This window comes from Dasypus novemcinctus, chromosome 16 (assembly GCF_030445035.2).
Source record: "Dasypus novemcinctus isolate mDasNov1 chromosome 16, mDasNov1.1.hap2, whole genome shotgun sequence".
Taxonomy (NCBI): domain Eukaryota; kingdom Metazoa; phylum Chordata; class Mammalia; order Cingulata; family Dasypodidae; genus Dasypus; species Dasypus novemcinctus.
In genome coordinates this window covers 89,725,448-89,745,649 of record NC_080688.1, presented here as the reverse complement: position 1 = coordinate 89,745,649, position 20,202 = coordinate 89,725,448, and the positions used below count along the sequence as shown (strand labels likewise).

Genomic DNA, 20,202 nt, shown 5'->3' with positions numbered 1-20,202 from the left:
TTCCGTTTTCAACAGATCAGTCATATCACTGACAAAAAATAAACTAATAAACCTGTAACTAAACTGCAGTGATCAGCCCACAGGTACAGGGTCAGAGCCCCCAGCAGACATGCTGAGAGAGACACTCTCAGCAGCAGAGGCAAGCACAGTCTTACCAACCCAAAGTAATTCCTTCCAGAAATAGTGCTTCCCTTTTACATTTCAGTCTTGGACCACTGCTGAGCAATGTCTCACAAGATCTTTCTAACTTTATCCCATTTTTAATTTCTAGCTAGTAGTGGGTACACGTGACATCTCCCAGTCACTTTTTTTGTCTTTATTTTTTTAATATTACATTCAAAAAATATGAGGTCCCCATATATCCCCCGCCCCCCTCACCCCACTCCTCCCCCCTAACAACCACCTCCTCCATCATCATGAGACATTTTTTGCATTTGGTGAATACATCTCTGAGCACCGCTGCACCTCATGGTCAATGGTCCACACCATAGCGCACACTCTCCCCCAGTCCACCCAGTGGGCCATGGGAGGACCTACAATGTCCAGTAACTGTCCCCGCAGCACCACCCAGGGCAACACCAACCCCCGAAAATGCCCCCACATCACATCTCTTCCTCTCACTTCCTACCCCCAGCAGCCACCATGGCCACTTGCTCCACACCAATGCCACATTTTCTTCTATTACTAATCACAATAGTTCATGAACAGAATATCAGTAACTTTTTAAACTGGATACCAAGTGTCCTCCAGGATAAAAGTCATTGCCATTTATGCCTCCACCCATAAGTGGAAGGGAATCCAGGCCTTAGCAGCTGAGGCCATCAGGACGTGTGTTGTTTCAAAAAGCAAGAAGCACAGAGAAGTCCCACCCCAGGTGGGGATCTGTCCAGCAACACCGAGCGTCTGCTTGCAGCTGGCCTCCCCATGGCGCAAGACGACCCTGCAGGCGGTCCCAAGGGGTGGAGCACCAAGGTGGCTGCAGCCCAAGCCAGAACAGCTGTCAAGGGCTCGTTTCTCTACTTCAGACGGAGAAGACTTTTCCAGCAGCCCTCTGACAGGAGCCCTTTATTTTTCATGGGCCACATATCTAGGACAAGGTCAATTACAAGAAATGGGAAAAAGACCACCACTGTTGGTTTATAACCAATTGGGACAGGCCAGGGGCTCAGGATCCAGCAAGCCTCCCCAAAGTCCGTGGCTGAGCAGGGGACAGATTCCAGAACGTGGGGTGGGGTTGAGAGAAAAACGGGAGGGAGTAGGTTTGAGTTGGCAAAGTAGTAGCCTGAGGAATACTTAAAAACCTGGCCTGGTCTGAAAGGCGAAGGAAGAAAGAAGACCTGATGAAAGCAGCGTGACATCACTCAGAGGAACGTATCCTGGATCTTCCACATTCACTTTGTGCTTCCAGTGTTTCAGCTGAAAATTGTATTTCACCAATTTACAGAATCTTTTGAATCAATCAAAAACCATCGTATCTAGAAAATCACCAAATGTTGATTTTCCTATGGATTTATTTTACAAAAATATCTACTGGACAGTTACGGAGATAATAGGTAATGAGTAAACATTTTATTTGACGATTAAATGAAAGAATGACACTGGAAGTTTTTGTTTTTTGTTTTTAATTAGGTCCCGGGAGCTGGAGCTTGAACCCAGGACCTCATATGTGGGAGGCCGGCACTCCACCACTGAGCCACATTGGTTCCCCTGAGTTGGTGTTTTCATTTGTTTGCTTGTTGTTTGTTTTGTTTTCTTTTGTTTTTAGGAGGCACCAGGGAAGAACCCGGGACCTCCCGTGTGGGAAGCAGGCGCTCAACTGCTTGAGTCACATCCCCTCCCTGGAAGGTTTTTTAAAATGGCTACTTTTGTAGTTAGAAAAAATCCTGTGGTAATACTAAACTATGTAAATTAACATTTCAGTCCAAACACTATTTAAACATTTAATTTCACCTACTATGTTTTCTTAGGTGGAATCCTGAATAAGTTTAATGGTATATTACCCAATAGCCTTTTAAGTTGTAAATGTAGAGTAGGACTAATTGTCTTTTTCTCAATTTTTAAGATCCTGACTTTAAGGACCTTGGAGTTTTGAAACCATTACCAGGTTGGTAAAATAGATACCTAACAATGTTCAGAGGCCTGTGCTTTCTGCTATGATACATACTTTTGGTGTATTATTCAAGCTCCATTTCTGTATGTTTGTTTGGCATTTTGTTGTTCAGCGTGTGAGTTTGAGATGGGCGGCCCTGAAGGAATTGTGGAGTCCGTACAAATTCTGAAGGAGGGCAAAGCTTCTGCGAGTGAGGCCGTTGATTGCAAGTGGTACATCCGGGCACCGCCGCGATCCAAGGTCAGTCTCATGGTGAAACCCAGATTTAACAACCGTCGTGGAAAGGCTCTGCAGCGTGCCTTTCTTTAAACCAGCCGGGCGGGCTTAGTACATTGCAGAGTGTAAACATAAGCTCTTGTTTAATTTTGGTTTTCAACTGCCACTTGTCCGCACTTCTTCAATGAAACTTTCCGTGAAGGGGGTGCTGGATGGATTATTTGAGAACATGGACAAGAGCCTTTATGAGCCTACAGGTCTGAAAATCGAGTTGAAATGGTATAATTAAGCTATGGTTCCAAGTTTCATGACATTTATGCCTTACTGTCAATATCTTCAAGTTTTAAACCTAAAATCTTATCTATGGAGGAAATCGTCCAGGGCTTACAAACTCGGGTATCTCTGGCATATTAAATAAATGCGTGATGAAGCCAGGGACAGCGGTGAATGGGTCCTGGGGCAGCCTGTGACCTTGAGAAGGAGACAGGCGTGGCTTAACTGCCTGTGAAGTTCCTTTGGATGTTTGCTATGAGAAATGCAGGTCAAGAATTACCATGTCCTCCTTCCCCCCCCCCCCCCCATAATAAACTAGAAATCTATATATCATGTGAATTCTCTTGATTTTTAAATGTTGGCAGTACAAAAAAATCAGAAGTGTCATGTGGGCTAAATTATACTGTGGGTCTGATTTGTGCTCAGGTCACTATTTTAGACATACCTCTTCGGAACGACCATAATTCATCCTGTTATGGATTTTTCTTAAGACCTATGGGGATGAGTAACTTTGTGCCAGTACCGATCACTGATTATTTTCCTTTTCTCCCCCTTTTATTCTCATTGCTCAGGCATAGACTATGGTTATGACCAAGCCTTACTGACTTACTAGATTTATAGTTGGCATTTCATTGAGTTTGAAACTGCTCATTCTTTTAATTAATTAATTTAGTGACTCTGTAAAGTACCAGGCAACATGCTAGAAGTGGACATCATGAAAAGGCATGATGTCTCCTGTCCTCCCATTTAGAGTTTAGTTCTTAGACAAATAGGTAAACAAAATAATTCAATTCAGTAGGACAGGATCACTGAGGTATTTATAAGGTGTGATAAAAGTGCTGGAAAAGAGTATGTACAACTGGTAAGTAAGCCAAAGAAAGAATCAAGCAGCAGCCAGGGCCCAGCTCCATCTTAATGAGGAATGCGATTCTGACAGGTGGGCAAGGTGGGGCAGGTTTCCAGGTGGAGGCAGTAGCATCTGTGCAGTCGTGGGATCCTAACAGAAGATGCTTTCTCATGAATTGAAGCCACCGCATGGGGCCAGATAAAACGCGTGTGTGGAGAAGGGACAGAGTTGGCCTCTGGGTAGGGCTTGAAGCAGAAGTGATGGGATCAGATTTGCAGTGTAGGAAAATGACTTTTCCCTGAGAAGAAAGGCAGAAAGGAGTTAACACCAGAAGCAGCAGTTTAAAGAGGAAGCTGTGGCGGCAACCAAAGTGCCTTGCACTAGGTAGTGGCAGCTGAAGGGTGAAGGAAATCCTCCAGGGCGAGTCAGTGGAATTTGGGGACGGGACACTCAGGGTGAGGGGAAAGAAGAGTCAGTTTTGTAGGAGCTGGTATTTCAGGACATAGTTTAGGCTTTCTTCTTTTGATTTCCTTGGATCTATCTCTGGGGTTTGCAGTGAGCCTACAGTTAACAGAGTTTTGGAGGGCACAGCCTGGGTCAGAGCTCTCCGGTTTTCAGGACTTTGCATCTGAGCAAATCTCTGAAAGAGTTCATCTCATTATGAGGAGAGGCACAGTGATTAACCCCTTTCTTTATCAAAGGCTCTTGGTGACCGCCCACTATCGCGAATTTAAGAGTGCTGAGCTGCAGCTTGCCTTGTGAGGGACCCCTTTTCCTTAAACTCTCTGAATGAAAGACTTTTTAAATAGCGGTTTCTATTATTTTTTATTTATTTCTCTCCCCTGCCCTGCCCCCTCCCCCCCAGTTGTCTGCTCTCTGTGTCCATTCACTGTGTGTTCTCCTGTGTCTGCTTATATTCTTGTCAGTGGCATCGGGAATCTGTGTCCCTTTTTGTTGCGTTGCCTTGCTGCATCAACTCTCCATGTGTGCGGCGCCATTCCTGGGCAGGCTGCACTTTTTTTCATGCTGGACAGCTCTCCTTACGGGACATACTCCTTGAGCATGAGGTTCCCCTACACGAAGGGCACCCCTGTGTGGCAGGGCAGTCCTTGCTTGCATCAGCACTGCACGTGGGCCAGCTTATCACACAGGTCAGGAAGCCCTGGGTTTGAACCCTGGACCTCCCATGTGGTAGGCGGACGCTCTATCCGTTGAGCCAAATCCACTTCCCAAATAGCATTTTCTTTTCCTGCAGGAGACACTGAGCCCCACCCTACTGCCGTAACAGGGGTGTTTGTCACTGCGTTTTAAAGAGAGGCTTTCATGCGCGTGTAAATGCTCACGCTTTCCTTCCAGCTGGTAAACAGGCCCTCTTTTGTACAATCCTAGAACAAAGGTGCCAAGTGTACCTGTCTGTTACAGAATTTGGCATTCTGTGACCCAAAGGGGAAGCTGCCTGCAGCGCCGGACAAAGATGGCTCTATTGTGACAGACTTTCTCTTTTAAATTAAAGGTTACAGGAGAGCAAGTAGCCTTGAATAACTGTGGAGAAAAGAAAGAACTGGAGATGGCTGCAGATGTGGGCTTTCTAATTTTATAGAGTTCCTAGCAGCTTATGAGAATAGACTATCAAAGCATAGCTTAAACTAGAAGTGGCTTATAGTGAGCATCTGAATAACTGGTCATTGAGCCATATAGCAATGAGAGTGCTAAGTAGTTATTTGGGTTCTATATTAGATATTGCTCATCCCTTTTGACAAATAGAAAATATACTATCTGGCACTCTGATACTTCCTTTTTGGAGAAGAGTTACATAGATTGTACTTGGATTTTTAATTAGGATGCAATACAGATTTTTAATTAGAATGCAATTCATTCTTTTTAAAGTCTATTTAAAACAGGGGTTCTTAACCTTTTTTGTTCCCCAGACCCCTCTGCCAGTCAGGGGAAAACCACTGTATTAGTCAGGGTTCTCTAGGGAAACAGAATCAACAAGAGATATCTGTCAATAGTATGTGATTTTATCAGAGGCTCTCCCGTGACCGTGGGGATGCACAAGTCCAGGTTCCGCAGGCAGGCTGCAGCCAGGGGCCCCAGTGGCGGTCCAGTGAAGGTCCTTGATGAGTTCAGGGATACGCTGGCTGTCCAAAGACGAGCTGGGAAATTCTCCCTCAATGCTGGAATCACTTCTTTTAAGGTATTCTACTGATTGGGTTAAGCGTCACTCATTGCTGATAGCAAGCTCCCTGTTGGATGTAATTGTAATCAGCTATCTATGATTTACCACTGCAGTAAAGTCAATGGTGACTAAAGTCCATAAATGCCCTTGTATTCCAGTTAGCCCAGTGCTCGCTTGACTAAACAACTGGGCACAATTACCTGGCCGAGTTGCCACATTAGCCTAACCCTCACAACCTCAGGCCCCTTACTAAGTCCACACTATACTGTGTATTATATAATAAATATACCTCACCCTCACCAACACATCCTTGCAAGAATATTGTTTTTTTGAATTTCAATTCAAGTTCATGGACCCCTTGTTAAAACCCCCTGTTTTAAAACCAAAACTCCATGATTCTCTAAGGGGCCTGCACAAACCTTTGGCTCATTAGCAACAGAGCTGGCACAAAATTGTTTTCTCCTGACTCCCAGCTGAGGATGATGCCACAAAACCACACTATTAGGACATGGTAATTTTCTAAGACCAGACAAGAGAGAATCAAAGGTGTTTTAAAAAATGTACAGATGAAAGTAATTTGTACAATGATGAAAGTCTTGGAAGAGTCTACACTCCAGCTTTTAATATTTATCCATCTTTAAGACTTCAAACCAATTTCTAGTTTGTTATTACCTAACTCCAAAATAGTTCAGATCAAATTAGAATAAAATAAGCATAAAAAGTTGACAAATATCCTAAGTTGAAAGTCTTTTATAGTGAAGCTGCATTAAAGTTAACTCTTACGATGAGCACAGGTGGGGTATGCAAAATCTTAAGAGAGCACCAAGACTTCAGCTCTCATCCCTGCGCTGGAAACATGAACTCATAGCCCTGGTTTTGTGGCATGGCAAAAGGGATTTGGCTGATGCAATTAAGGTTATCAACCAGTTGACTTTTAGTTAATTAAAAGGGAGGTTATAGGGTGAACCTAATCCAATCATATGGGCCCTTTAAAAGTGGAGCATTCTCTGGCTGGGAGAAGAAGGAAGGGTCAGAGTCAGAAAAGCCAAGAATGTCTTCTAGTTGCCTAGAGCTACCCCTAGCTGACAGCCATCAAGGAAATGGGGATCTCTCTCCTAGCCCTCAAGGAAATGGAGTGAAAGCATGTGGAAGCCTCTTCCCTGGATCCTCCAGATGAGAATACTTCTCATTTGAACTGCTGATGTCTTTAGCAGAGATGTACTTAAGGCCATGAGTACCTCTAACCTAGAAAACTTGTGATGGTACCTGGGCAACAGAAAACTAAGGCGATAGGCTAAGGATAGGAAATACCATTACCTGCAATGCTAAGTATTGAGGGTTCTAAATATGGAGTTTGCCCTCATTTTCTCCAACAATGAGAATACAATTGGGTAAACAAAATGAAAATTTTAAGTGACTCCATAATTAACATGTTTTCTTTATGAAATCTCATTCTGATACTGTCAGGTTTTGGAAGTCTACTCAGATGGCCTTTAGTGTCCTGATAATAAAGCTTGTGTTGTCACAAATGAAACAGCAAGAGCAGAGGGCTAGGCACTTTTTAGAATTCAATTTCATTTACAAACTTGTCTAGTAGTATTAAAACCAAGGATAATATATATTTTTTAAAGTTGCAGTGTGTTTAATTTTGTTTATCATGAGAAAACCGTTTTGGCAAGTCTTAAATAATTGTTCCAAACAATGCTGTTATCTGTGTCATTAGAAGTTAGTATTAGATTTTTATTTGTAAATATATTGCTTAGTAGCATTAGCTAGATTTACTTGCTTTGAGTATAAAAAAGGCATTCTGTTCTCCATACTAGTATGATTTGGAAGACAGATCTTATTAGAAATTGCTTATATGTTCTAATGCTTTCTATGTCCTGTTTAATAAATCATCTTGTCATTTCAAACTCTTTGTGATTGATTAAAAAGAGGAATGCATAAAAATGACTCACTGAGAAGAGATTATAATCTGACTATTTTACTGGAGTTATATATTATTCTCTTTATCATTTTTTCTATTCTTTCGCAGAGGGACTAGAGGGCTTTCTGTAGTTTTCTAATTTAAGTAAAAATATTGTCATATGGCAGTCCTTTCTCTTTATATTACTATGGCACAGACTCTCAGCTGACAAAATACTCACTGAAATCATCATCTAGGAAAAGCGTTTATATTATACATATGCTAGAGCTAATGTGGAAAAGCTCGATCCCTTTGCTAGCAAAGGCATTTGGCATTTGCGCTGATAGCTCTGGACCCTGCAAAGCTAATATCCCACTGGTATATTTTATTTCTTTATCTAAGCAATAAAAAAATGACGTTGAAAAAACATTGAATGCTTCAGAAAAGATTATATAAGATCTAGTGGCTGTAATTGTTCACTTCCTCTATAAATAGTGTTCTCTTTAATAAGAATGACCTTTAAATTTTGAAGGTACTTAGACTTCAGTCACTGCATTACATGTAAGAATGCAAGTAAATCATCATGGATGAAAACTACATACATTCTCTAGAACTGTCACTTGAAATATATGGACTAGAATATGCAAATTGCCCTTCTAACTGTAGCAATACTCTTCTCCTAAAAACAAAACTATTCCTAAAGAATTTTAGAACAGCCATTTATTTCAGAGGGTCACATTTATTTTCTATGAATCTCATTTATTTTGCTGGTCAATATGTTTCCTAGCCCTTTAAGAAAATGAAAGTGTTCTGTTCTGCCTAGTCATTTATTTAGCAATGTATTAATTTTGTTATAGTTTATTTTCTTTAAGATGATCATTTTTCTTCTGGCAGGTAAGTCTTTTAACATTTAAAAATATATATGAAGCTGGAAAGTGGGGTAGTAAGAAGAAAGGAGTCAGGTGGCTCTGAATTCAGACTCATTACTTAAGGGTCTGTGTCACCTAGAGAAAACTACTTAAATTTTTTCAAAACCTCAATTTTCTCATCTCAAAATGGTTGTAACAAGTGCCTGTTATTGCTGAGAGATTAGAATGAAAGAATTCCTTAGCACAATTTCTTAAGCTATTGTCAATATACAATGCAAAGTTTATTTTCCTAATTAATAATAAATTTGTGTTTTAATTAATATTTATTCATACTTGCTACCAAGAAAACGCGGAATCATTGTTCAGGTTAGGCCATTGAAACAAGTCAACCTGAAAACTCAAGATGATAAAATATTTTTCCTTCTTGAATTAGTCAAATTATGACTTTTTTTTCCTTCTGTGAGCACAAGGGTTGATTTTTTTTTGGTAGCTTTATAAGAACATTGCAGGATGGGGTCACTTTGCATAATTCCCAAAGGAAACTTTTCATTTACTCTTTTTTTTCCTTCTTTATTTTTTAAACACCCCTCTTACCCCACTCCTCCCACATCAATAAAATCTTTCATCATCATGGCACATTCATTGCATTTGGTGAATACATTTTGGAGGCACTCCTGCACCACATGGATAGTGGTTTACATTGTAGTTTACACTTTCCCCCAGTCCACCCCGTGGGCCATGGCAGGGCATACAATGTCCCGCATCTGTCCCTGCAGTACCACCCAGGACAACTGCAAGTCCTGAAAATGCCCCCACATCATATCTCTTCTTCCCTCTCTCTACCCTCAGCAGCTACCCTGGCCACTTTCTCCATATCAATGCTACAATTTCTTCCATTACTAATCACAATAGTTCCATAGTAGAATATCAGTAAGTCCACTCTAAACCATACTCCATTCCTCCATCCTGTGGACCTGGGATGGTTATGTCCACTCCCCCTCTATATCAAGAGGGGGCTTAGATCTCACATGAATGATGAATGCAATTCTCCTGCTTGCAGTTGTAGGCATTCTTGGCTCCCTGGTGTATTGGTTGACCTTCTTCACCTCCCTGTTAGCTGGCCAGGGTAAGTCCAATAAACCAGAGGGTAGGATCCTCAAGTCTGCTGAGGCTCAGGGCCTGGCTGTCACATGGACAGTCCAGAGATTCAGGTCTCCTGAGTACACACCAACCCCAGAGCCAACCACAGGTCCAGTAAAAGCAACAGAAGAGGCATGTGTAGAAAGGTCATATCTGAGTCCAACTCCATCACATTCAGCAACACAAACTCCAAAGTAGGGCCAACTGACTCTTAATCAGTGTTTTAGTGTTTTCTCTTTTGGTAACTATATGTACTTATAATTGTAATTTCAAATTCTTTCGAGAGCTAATAAACTTTGTTGAATTTATTGCATAGTAGTTAGAATATGAATAAAAATACACTACTTAATAAAACTTTGGAAAGTTTAAGATTTTCAGATGTCTTCTTAAAGTGCCATAATTTCAATCTATGTTACATATACCTTGGTTTGAGGATTGGTGCATATTATTTCCCATTGCCAGTAATGTCAGTCATCATGTGTAATTATTATTATTTGTAGCATTTAAAAGGTCTGGCATATCGATGTCCAATACTTGATGAGTATGCTGAACAAATGAAGTCACAAAATACAGACTTTCTAATCAGTTATTCATTCACAAGTACACAGTTTGCAAACTTTTATGGAGTGCTTATGATGTGAAAAACACTGCTAAATGCTTAGAATATGAAAACGAATGCTACTGCCCTAGATTTACAGGAGAAAACAGTTTAGTAGAAGGAACATATTACCTATAACCAAAGCTTAAAAGATATTCAGAATCATAATTTGTCACAGAGGATGTAGAGAATAGTTCTACAATGTCTGGGAATGGGAACAGTGGAAATTCTTCAGTGAGTCTGTAACAATTGAACTAGATCTTGCAAGACATAAAGAAGTTGCAGGAAATGGAAGTTGGTTGTTTTGTGGAGAACTAATGTCATGTGCAAAATGGATAGTATTTTTTTAAAAAATGAGTACACAATGTCGGGATATAAGAAGAAGGGAAGTTTTCTAGCTTAACGTTTTTAACATTTTTATTACAACCTCTTGGAAGCTGGTTAAAGATTTTAGCTAAAGGGATATGATTAGATTTGTTTCTTAGAAATAAAACTTTGGCTGAATTGGGCTGTGGGGATCGATGGAGAGTTAGTAGCTTAGAAATATCCAGACCAGTTGGGAAACACTTGAAATATCACAGAAGTGCCAGTGGGGGTAAAAAATGACAAGAATTGGTGCCCAATTCAATAAGAACTTGAAGGTTTTTTTTTCTTTTTTCTTAATTGAAATAATGAATCTTTTAAATTCTAGGGTAGACATTGAATCTGGGGCAATTTATGAAATAAATAAGAAATATGCAGGTAGAGTGATGATAGATGAGTTTTAAATTGAATGCATGTCTCTAGTTTATATCTGTGTTATATTATTATAAATGAGTTTAAGAGATTATAGCTTGTAGGCATTGGGGTTTAAAACAAAAATGCAGACACTTAGGAAGTATCTGTATGTAGAATGTCTTCTTTTCCAGAACCATTCTAGATACACCTTTCATAGTAATTTTTCTGTTTTAATGTAGTATTGCTTCTCACAGTTTGACATGCCATCTCTGTGCTATGTATTCATTTTCAGCACTGGTTCTCCTTGCATTTTGTTCACCATTGTATCCTCAGTTCCTTGCATGGTGCCTGGAACAAAGAAAGAAGCCACAGATGTTGATGAATGGACATACACCTTCTTTACAGAGTTATCTTTGGTTGAATTAATTATATCTGATTTTGGATGCTCATTGGTACACTCCCCCAAATGTCTATTGATTGTAAACACTATGCCTGATGGAAGGTTCCATTATGGAAATGTGATCTCCCAGGGAGTCTGGGACCCCACGGCTAGTTAGCAGTTTATACCGTGTAAGTCCGAGTTTCCTAAACTGAATAGGATAACAAAATGAGCTACTTTGAAGTTGCTGGGAGCTTAAAAAAATAATGTATGTGGTAAGTAGCACAATACCTTATGTTCTTTACATGTAACCTAGTTAGATTTCCCTTTATGAGGACATAGCTAAATGACCTGATTGTATGTTAGTGTAGAAATGCTCGTTGATGCACTTTACTTTTCCTTTAATATACCCTACCTTGAAAATGGAGCAGTGTAGTAGCAACCAGAATGAAATCAGAGGCTGTCCTTTAGACACCATTTTTGTTTTCTTTTGGTAATAATGCAGATTATTTCCATAATTTTTTTGGAAGTAAATGAAAGCCATGGACATGTAGCAGAAATGTGTCAGAAATATGTGAAACATATTTGTGTTGATCAAAAAACAGTGCATAAGTGTGAAAACTAATAACTGATTCCAAATAAGTTGTGAATAGATATAAGGCTCATTTGGTAAAAAAAATAAATAAAAAAAAACAACTTAGCTAAGGGAAATAGTATATTAGAGAAAGAAAGGATGATGACACTAAAAATAAACAAATAAATAAACCTGTTTGCCCTTACTTGCATGTCATTATTTCCTACCTCTCACGGGCAAAAATAATAAGATTGATTGCAATCAAGACTCCCTTGTGAGCCTTAACAAGAGAAAGGAAGAGCTGGTACTTCAGGAACCACTTTTGCACTTTGATGGGGAAATTATTTTACTTTTATTGTTTTACAGATCTACTTACGCTTCTTGGACTACGAGATGCAGAATTCAAATGAATGCAAAAGGAATTTTGTGGCTGTGTACGACGGGAGCAGCTCGGTGGAGGATTTGAAAGCTAAATTCTGTAGCACGGTGGCCAACGACGTGATGCTGCGCACGGGCCTGGGGGTGATCCGCATGTGGGCAGATGAGGGCAGTCGAAACAGCCGATTTCAGATGCTCTTCACATCCTTCCAAGAACGTAAGGCTCTCTGCACTTGATTGCTTGTCCTTCAAATACGGATCTGATGCAAGCCTCAGAGGCTGTTACTGGCATGTTCTTCATGCAGTTTGAGCACGGCAGGATGTCCTTTAATAAGTTGTTAAAATCACTGATTGGCCTTTCCTTCCTTTTTGATCTGTGACACAAGGCAGTTACAAATTACATTATGATTACTTATTTCGACAGATGTCTCACAGTCTTGCTCAAGACAGTTCATGCAATTTGCCTGGGAAATGATGAATTTTGTTTGTCTTTGGTTTAGCTCTTAGGAAGAATGTGGAGCTGATGTGGTGGCTTTTGATGAAGTTTGAGTTTAAATCTTAAAAACCTGCGTAAAAATATTTGGTAGATTCTCTTTAGTAAGCTTCTCTTGCAATCCGCTTTATTTCAAATAAGACTGACTGCAGCGTTTCAAGTAAAGTGGGTAAAGAGGATTACTTGGGAAGACAGTAAACAGCAAAGTTTCAGAGAATTCTTACAGTGGCACTGTGGGTGATAAGTCCAAAGCAAAGCAATTTTGGTGAATTATGCTCTGATAAAAAATGAGTCATATATGTATATTTGGAGAATTCTTTAGAAACCTTGATTATTTCATGTTTTACAAATTTATGCACATAAGAAAAAACCTGAGAAATTCAGCTTTATAGAATCAAAAACTTACATTTTGAAACTGTACACTTTTTGTTTGATAGAAAAGACAAAAAATACTTTGAAATGTCAGGGATTTCTGTTATTGTCAGGGGCATGGCAACCAATGTTTTTTTAAATCAGTAAATTTTAAATGCATTAAGTCAATAATTTTATGTAAGAAATAACTATTTGGGGCTTTAAATTCCTCTCTGATTACCCAGTTGGAGAATTCTGTGGCATAAAAATTACTGAATACCACTCAATTTCTCTAAATTGTTCTACCACCATCCAATGTCTTAAATATGTTTACCAGGTTTATGTCAGATTTAAATGGCGTGCTGCTCTCAACACTTTCATTTCAGTAGGTGATTAAACCAGTGGCCCACAAATAGGTTTAGCTATCATAAAAATGATAAGTATCATAAAAATCTGCAGCTTTCACCAAAACTATACCATAGAATGTAATAGGAAGAAATGAAAAAATTATTATATTTCAAAACTTAACCATGCAACGAGAGTGTAGAAGAACCTGACTCTTAGGAATCACTCTCGTTTTATTTCCTCCAAAGGCAGTAGGAGCCAATACTTCTTTTTTACAACCAACAAAAATATCTTATGCACCATTAGCCTTTCTTAAAGAAAGTGTGGTAAACAGCTCAAAGAAGATATTAGTCTCATGGAAAGCTGTACTGGTCAAACTGCAAATGGCATAGTCTATTCTTTTCTGGGTATTATCAATGAGGAAGAGAGTAATCAATTGGAAGAGACTAATGAGGATGCAGAAGCATCTGGAATCATGAGAACAGGACAAAGAAGAGGTGTTCATCTTAGAGATAATTTTTTTGTTCAAAATGTGATAATTGCTTCAGTTTATGCTGGTAATATCAGATTAAGGTCTGAAAGAAAAGGTGAATGTTTGAAAATTGTAAGAAAGCATTTTAGTGCGGTATAGGTATTGTGATATACAAAAATGGAGTGGATGCCTATGGAGGACATGGACTCTGGATAGAAAGGTGATTCACCTTGAAAGTGGGTTATCTTCTGGCATGAATGTTGTAGAGGAAACATCTATATTGGATTAGGCATAACATGGCTAATGTCTATGGTCCCGTTCAACTCTAAGATTGTTTAAGTTCTATGGATCTTTAAAATATGCCTATACAAGAAATGATGAATTATATCATGCCATGTATATGGCATTAGAAATACATCTATTTGTTTGAGCTAAAAAAGTTTCATCACATGTGCTCGAATGATCTCTGGAAGTCTCTGAGTGTTTGTAATTCAGAAGAAACAGGGTATTTTCCTTATGTTAGGAGAAAGAGCAATTTAGCCTTCATGTTTCTGCACAGTGGAAGAAGTAGTCTTATCGGCGTGATGAGTGTGCCTCTGCATTCTCGACGACAATCTAAATTCATAAATTTCAGTTTAAACCTCTGTATCCTCTCTGTCATGTTACCTTTGTAGTTTGGTCATAATGTTTTTCCTGCATTTGCTAAGAATTGAAATCTAGGTATTCCCGATGAGAGAGAACTTTCAAAACAAGTGAATTTTAACCAAAGTTGCTGCTTGGAACACTGTGGTTCACACTTACTTTAAGCATCCTTAATGAGAAAACAAGGAAACTATTTACCCAGTAGATTAGAGGGAGTTCCATGTTTCCCAGATGGTGTCATTTTATTCAATATTAGCAGCTTAGAGAAGATTTTGCATTGTTTTTTCAATTATTATTGACAGGTGTACAAACAAGAATGACGTGTATGTAGGCTAGAATAAAGGTTGAGGGTAAATCAGTGATCAGCATCATCTTAACTGGGAAACTACCTTTATATTTTCTTACCTCCTCCATTTTCATAAATAGTATCTCAGTGAAATGTTAATAAATGCTTGGAATATGTTTAGTAATATTCCAATGTCTGTTGGAATTTTCTCATAGGATACTTTTAGGGCTTGGAGAACATTTTAGAGACCATCTTACACTTTCTGAATTTGAATATGAAAAACAAAGCTGAAAAAAGTGAACTCACGTTCCATGCACACACCCAATCCCATAATAATTTGTTTGACCGAACTGAGGCAAGAATTTAAAGCCAGATTCGTAATCTCATGAATTCTCTTATTTAGAACTTTGCCTCTTTGGAGGGAATAGACAAATGCACCCATTTCCTGACTGATGATGACGACAATGATGATGATGGTGGTGATGGTGGTGGTGGTGGTGATGATGATGATGATGAAAATAGCCATCACTTTTGTTTTGCTCATCTATGCCAGCATTAAGTGCTTTACAAACTGAACTTTGATTCTTCTGTCCCCATCAACTGCATATATGCCTACATATTATGCTTGTGTCTTACAGTTATTTTCACAAAGCTACAAGTACAAGGCTAAAGTAAAATTATAACGAGGGGCTCCCTATTCTGGGATAGACTAAAATCTTGGGATTAATGGATGCAAACATGAATATGCTTGCAAATCATCCTATTTTTATAATTGTATCTGAGTAAATTATGGAAAAGGGAAAGGATGAGGGTATACAGGAGTTCACCAGATTTTTAGGTTTTGCATGCACCTTAGAAGCACTTTATAAAGCCTGCATTAAATGCCAACATTTGCAATGAAAACGACTCTAATATTAGTAATGGGTCAATTCTAAGATCATTGAAAAGGGGAAGTATTTACCTTTAACTGAGGCTTAAGAAATGCTTTCTCCCTTAATTGCTCCAGCAAATATCATATTCCTGCCTCTACTCACTTTCTAACTCTTCTCCAATTGCTGCGCTGATGAATGGTATTACACTGCTGCTAGCTGCTGCTCAATTTTTTTTTTTTTTTCAGAAGGATAGAGCTCAGACATTATCCTAGAGAGCAATTTTGAAACCTAGGGACAAGACTAAAACTCAGTATTATCACCAAAGGGGCACTCTTTACTTTATTAGGGTTTAGCAGGTTTAATACTCTCCATGGTATTATGCATTTGAATTACTTAAAACACTCAGGCTCCTCCTAGACAATTTGCCCACTGGAGAAGGCCATATGCATGAGCAATCCAAAAGAGAAGAAAAAAATCATTTTAAGTCCTACTTTTGGCTTGTATTCTCTAAGAAAGATGATTTATTTAACACTGAAATGTATTATAAGACAAATAGTAAAATTTATTTGCCATTGTAACTAATTTGCTCTTTGGGATCACAAAGTAGCAAGTATGAAGGAGAACCAGCTTGGAAACTTACCGGTGAGTAAAGAAAAAGAAATCCAGTTTGAGATAAACAGTCCACCCATGAGATGATTCCTACCTGGGTCATTGAACGTATGCTGTGTGCTGTTCTAGTGACTCTGTGGCAGATGGCCTATGATCATACAGCTTTTCCCACGTTAATCATGTTCTATAAGGTCCTTGATTAAAGGAATTACTACGTTGTGGTGGAATATGAGGAACTGGAAGAATATACTTTCCTATACTAAGATATTGGACAATGTTGGAAAAATACAAAATTTGGAAATGCCAATGCATGAACAAGAATTGTAATCTCTGAATAATATTAAACACGGGCATTCTATGAAACCTCCAGTAATTAATCAGCAGTTTTACAGTCATAAAAAAATGTTTTTGTTGATCATGATGACTCCGCTATTGAAATTCATAAAAATGATTATAGTTGGTATAATTTAACTTTTTTATTTTGAAATAGTTTCCAATGTACAGAGCAGTTACAAAAAGAATCCAAAGTCCATGCAGAGACCTCCACATACCCATCCGTGCCCCCAGACACCCCGATCCACCTTTGACTCTTTACTTCCCATTCTCCTCCTTCTGGAACTTGAATGTCTGTAACTGTGATCCTCTGTCTTCCCCACCACTGCATGTCGGGAGTGTTGGGGGAGGATAACTTGTCTCTTCAGTTTCCTGGGCCACATGGGCAAGAATTGTCCTCAGGGGCTGTACTTCAGACTTCTTGAAGGCTTCTACCCTGGAGCCTCAGCTGCACCAGATTTACATGATTGTGAAGATGAGATTTGGAATTTGAGTTGATGCTGAAATAGCATGACCTGCTAGGGGACTTGAATGTCTTTTGCATTTGAGAGGTGATAAGCACTGGGGGTCAGCAGGTGGGCTGAGACCCACAGAATTCTGAAATCACTTCAATATTCCTGCCGCCTGGTTACACCTTTCTATAAACCCCACCCCTCAGGGAAGGGAGAATCTGTGAATATGACAATCTATCCCTGGATGATTGTGATTCACAATGTGGAAAAGGGATTTTGCAGATGGAATTGAGGTCCCTAATAAATTGGCTTTGAGTTAATCTAAAGAGAGATTAGCCTGGGTAGGTTTGACCTAATCAGATGGGCCTTTTGGAAAAAAGTCTCGAGCAGGGCTTCTTAACCTTTTTAGTTCCACGGACCCCTTTGCCAGTCAGGAGAAGACCACGGACCCCTTACTAAATCCACACCATGCTGTATATTATTTAATATTCATCAGTACATCACACCCACTCCAACACGTCCCCACAAGAATACCGTTGCTTTGAATTGGAATTCAGGCTCACAGACCCCGTGTGAAGAACCCCTGGTCTAAAGAAAGAAGGTAGAAAGATCCTAAGCAGCCAACTGCCATGTCAGGGAGAGAAAGGCAGGTGGCCTTGAGGAGGTGAGAACACCTCCTCAGTGAGAAAGTGGGAGCTCTGGCCCCAACCCCAAGGACGGAATTCCTCCAACCATCTGAAGGAGCTTGGAGGAGGACCCCCTGCTCCAGAAGAGCCCCCAGCCCTCCTTTTAGCCTTTTTAGACCCAAAGGAGCACACCACTTGATCCTACTCTGACTTCTGGCCCACAGAACTGTGAGATAAAAAATGTGGGTTGTTTCAAGTGACTAGCTTTGTGGTAATTTTTGCTCAGCAATATGAGATGACGGTGTGTGCCCATTGCAGTGAAATGTGGTTTTTAATGCACTGTATGACCCAAATGTCCATCTTAATGTATTACTATTCTTATTCCTAAATTTGGCAGTTCAGGAAATGCAACACAATATAATTATAAGCAAAAGTTTACAAATCTCTCCAACACAGCTTGACCCTAAGAGTTGACCAGCTGCTAGTGTATTATTTATCTAATGAGCAAGAACTTCTTTTGATCCTTTCTTCATTCGATTGTCCCTTCAGTAAACACTTTAGCACTTAGGCACTGATGGCACAAGGATGAATAAAATGTTTGCTCCGCCTAAGGCACTACCACACACATTCAGATTCAATTCAAGGGTGTGACTCACTTTCAGAAACTGTTCATTTATATCTAGTGTTTTCTTCCACACTCCCACCACACACTTCCTCCTCTACTTCAGTAAATTACCTACTGAAACATTTTAACTAAAAAGCCCAATGCTCTTCTTAGAGTGTTTTATTTTTCCTCCAGCATTTTTTATGTTAGTTGGATCTTTGCCCTTCTGCCACAGTGATTGATTATTACCTCACTGTTTAATTTTATTATCTTTTCCTGTTCTGGAACATGCTATGACCTACCACCTGCCTGTTGTTTACAGAATTAGCATCTGTCTGGTTGTTGAAAATTCCTAATATTGAAATACATACAAAAAGTCATATCATCTCAATACATTTACATTTTATATATCCTAAAGGGAAAAAACACTTTGTAGATTTTAATTTTCATCATTAATGTAGAAAAGCACTAGGTTCAGTAATGCTCTAAGAATGTGCATCAGAAAATGTTGATAAAAATCAGCTCGCTTTAATCCTTTCTGACTCCTTTCAGACTTCAAAGAGAGATGACTTTATATAGTTTGTTAAAAATAGGAAAAGAAATTAACCTAATTTAAAATTTTAGACTTTTTTATTTTAAAGAATGAAAGAGGCAAAAAAAATTTTAACTCAATTTTTCTTCAATAATATTTAATTTTCCTTCTAGAACAAGCAAGACCAAAAGCATTTGCAAGTTTAGTAAATGCTAAAATCAAAAGATATAATACTACATATTTCACCAAGGAAAGAGAATTTTATGTACTAGAGTTTTATGTACTAGAGTTATATGTACTTATAAAATGGGCTGGAATGAAAATTGACATCTTACTGATATAGATTCTTATGGCTCACCATTATAAGTTAGTGTGCTTTGAAAAGATTAAGCCCAACATTTGCAATTTTATGTATAATTGGCAAGTATATGTATGTTTGGAACTTATAAATTAAAGTTGAACATTTTTAGGTAACAAAATTGGAAATCAACCACTTGGAAAAATTATTTTTTGCTATTAAAAGAATCTGAAATGAGTAACAAAATGTGCACTAGCATGTGCTGGGTGCCAGTCAGGTGATTCTGCCACCTTCTTAACTGTAATGCCTGGACTAAGTTTTTAAACCCTACTAAGGCTCAGTTCCATTCCAGACAGTGGGGAAAGATTACAAGACAGCTGTAGTTTTCACACATGTGTCTGGAGCAAAACAAGTGGCCAGATGATGATGGCTAGTACTGTGTCAGTGAGTGGGAAAACAACTTCTGAAATTCTGACAGTCAGGCGTTTCTTAGTTTCAAATATAATGAGGCCACTGAGCGAAGGAATGATGTAAAGAAACAATTTGAGCGAAGGAATGATGTAAAGAAACAATCTGTCAGGGACTATGTCTTCTCTCTTTCCTTCCTCCCTCCTTTCATTTCCTCCTTTCTTTCTTTTTAAAGATTTGTTTGAATCCAAATATACCATAAAAAAAACAATGTCAAAAGATTGTTTTATTATATGAAGTGAATTTTTTTTTAAAGATTTATTTATTTATTTCTCTCCCCTTCACCCCCACACCCCAGTTGTCTGTTCTGTGTCTATTTGCTGTGTCGTCTTCTTTGTCCGCTTCTGTTGTTGTCAGCGGCACGGGAATCTGTGTTTTTTTCTTTTTGCTGTGTCATCTTGCTGCGTCAGCTCTCTGTGTGTGCGGCGCCATTCCTAGGCAGGCTGAACTTTCTTTCGCAATGGGCGGCTCTCCTTAACGGGGCGCACTTCTTGTGCGTGGGGCTCCCGTACGCGGGGGGCACCCCTGCGTGGCACGGCACTCCTTGCGCGCATCAGCACTGCTCATGGGCCAGCTCCACACGGGTCAAGGAGGCCCGGGGCTTGAACCGTGGACCTCCCATGTGGTAGACGG

At 39.3% G+C, this 20,202-nt stretch overlaps 1 protein-coding gene across 4 annotated transcripts in view; it reads left to right on the top strand.

Annotated features, from left to right (window-relative positions):
- NETO1 (neuropilin and tolloid like 1) overlaps positions 1 to 20,202 on the top strand; it is a 145,253-nt gene that overhangs the window by 76,512 nt on the left and 48,539 nt on the right. For all 4 annotated transcript variants that reach the window (XM_071208585.1, XM_058277888.2, XM_071208586.1 and 1 more), the window contains 3 exons: positions 2,063 to 2,104; positions 2,223 to 2,350; positions 12,175 to 12,403. In XM_071208585.1, the coding sequence (XP_071064686.1) occupies positions 2,063 to 2,104; positions 2,223 to 2,350; positions 12,175 to 12,403 (399 nt within the window). The remainder of the gene's footprint in view (positions 1 to 2,062; positions 2,105 to 2,222; positions 2,351 to 12,174; positions 12,404 to 20,202) is intronic.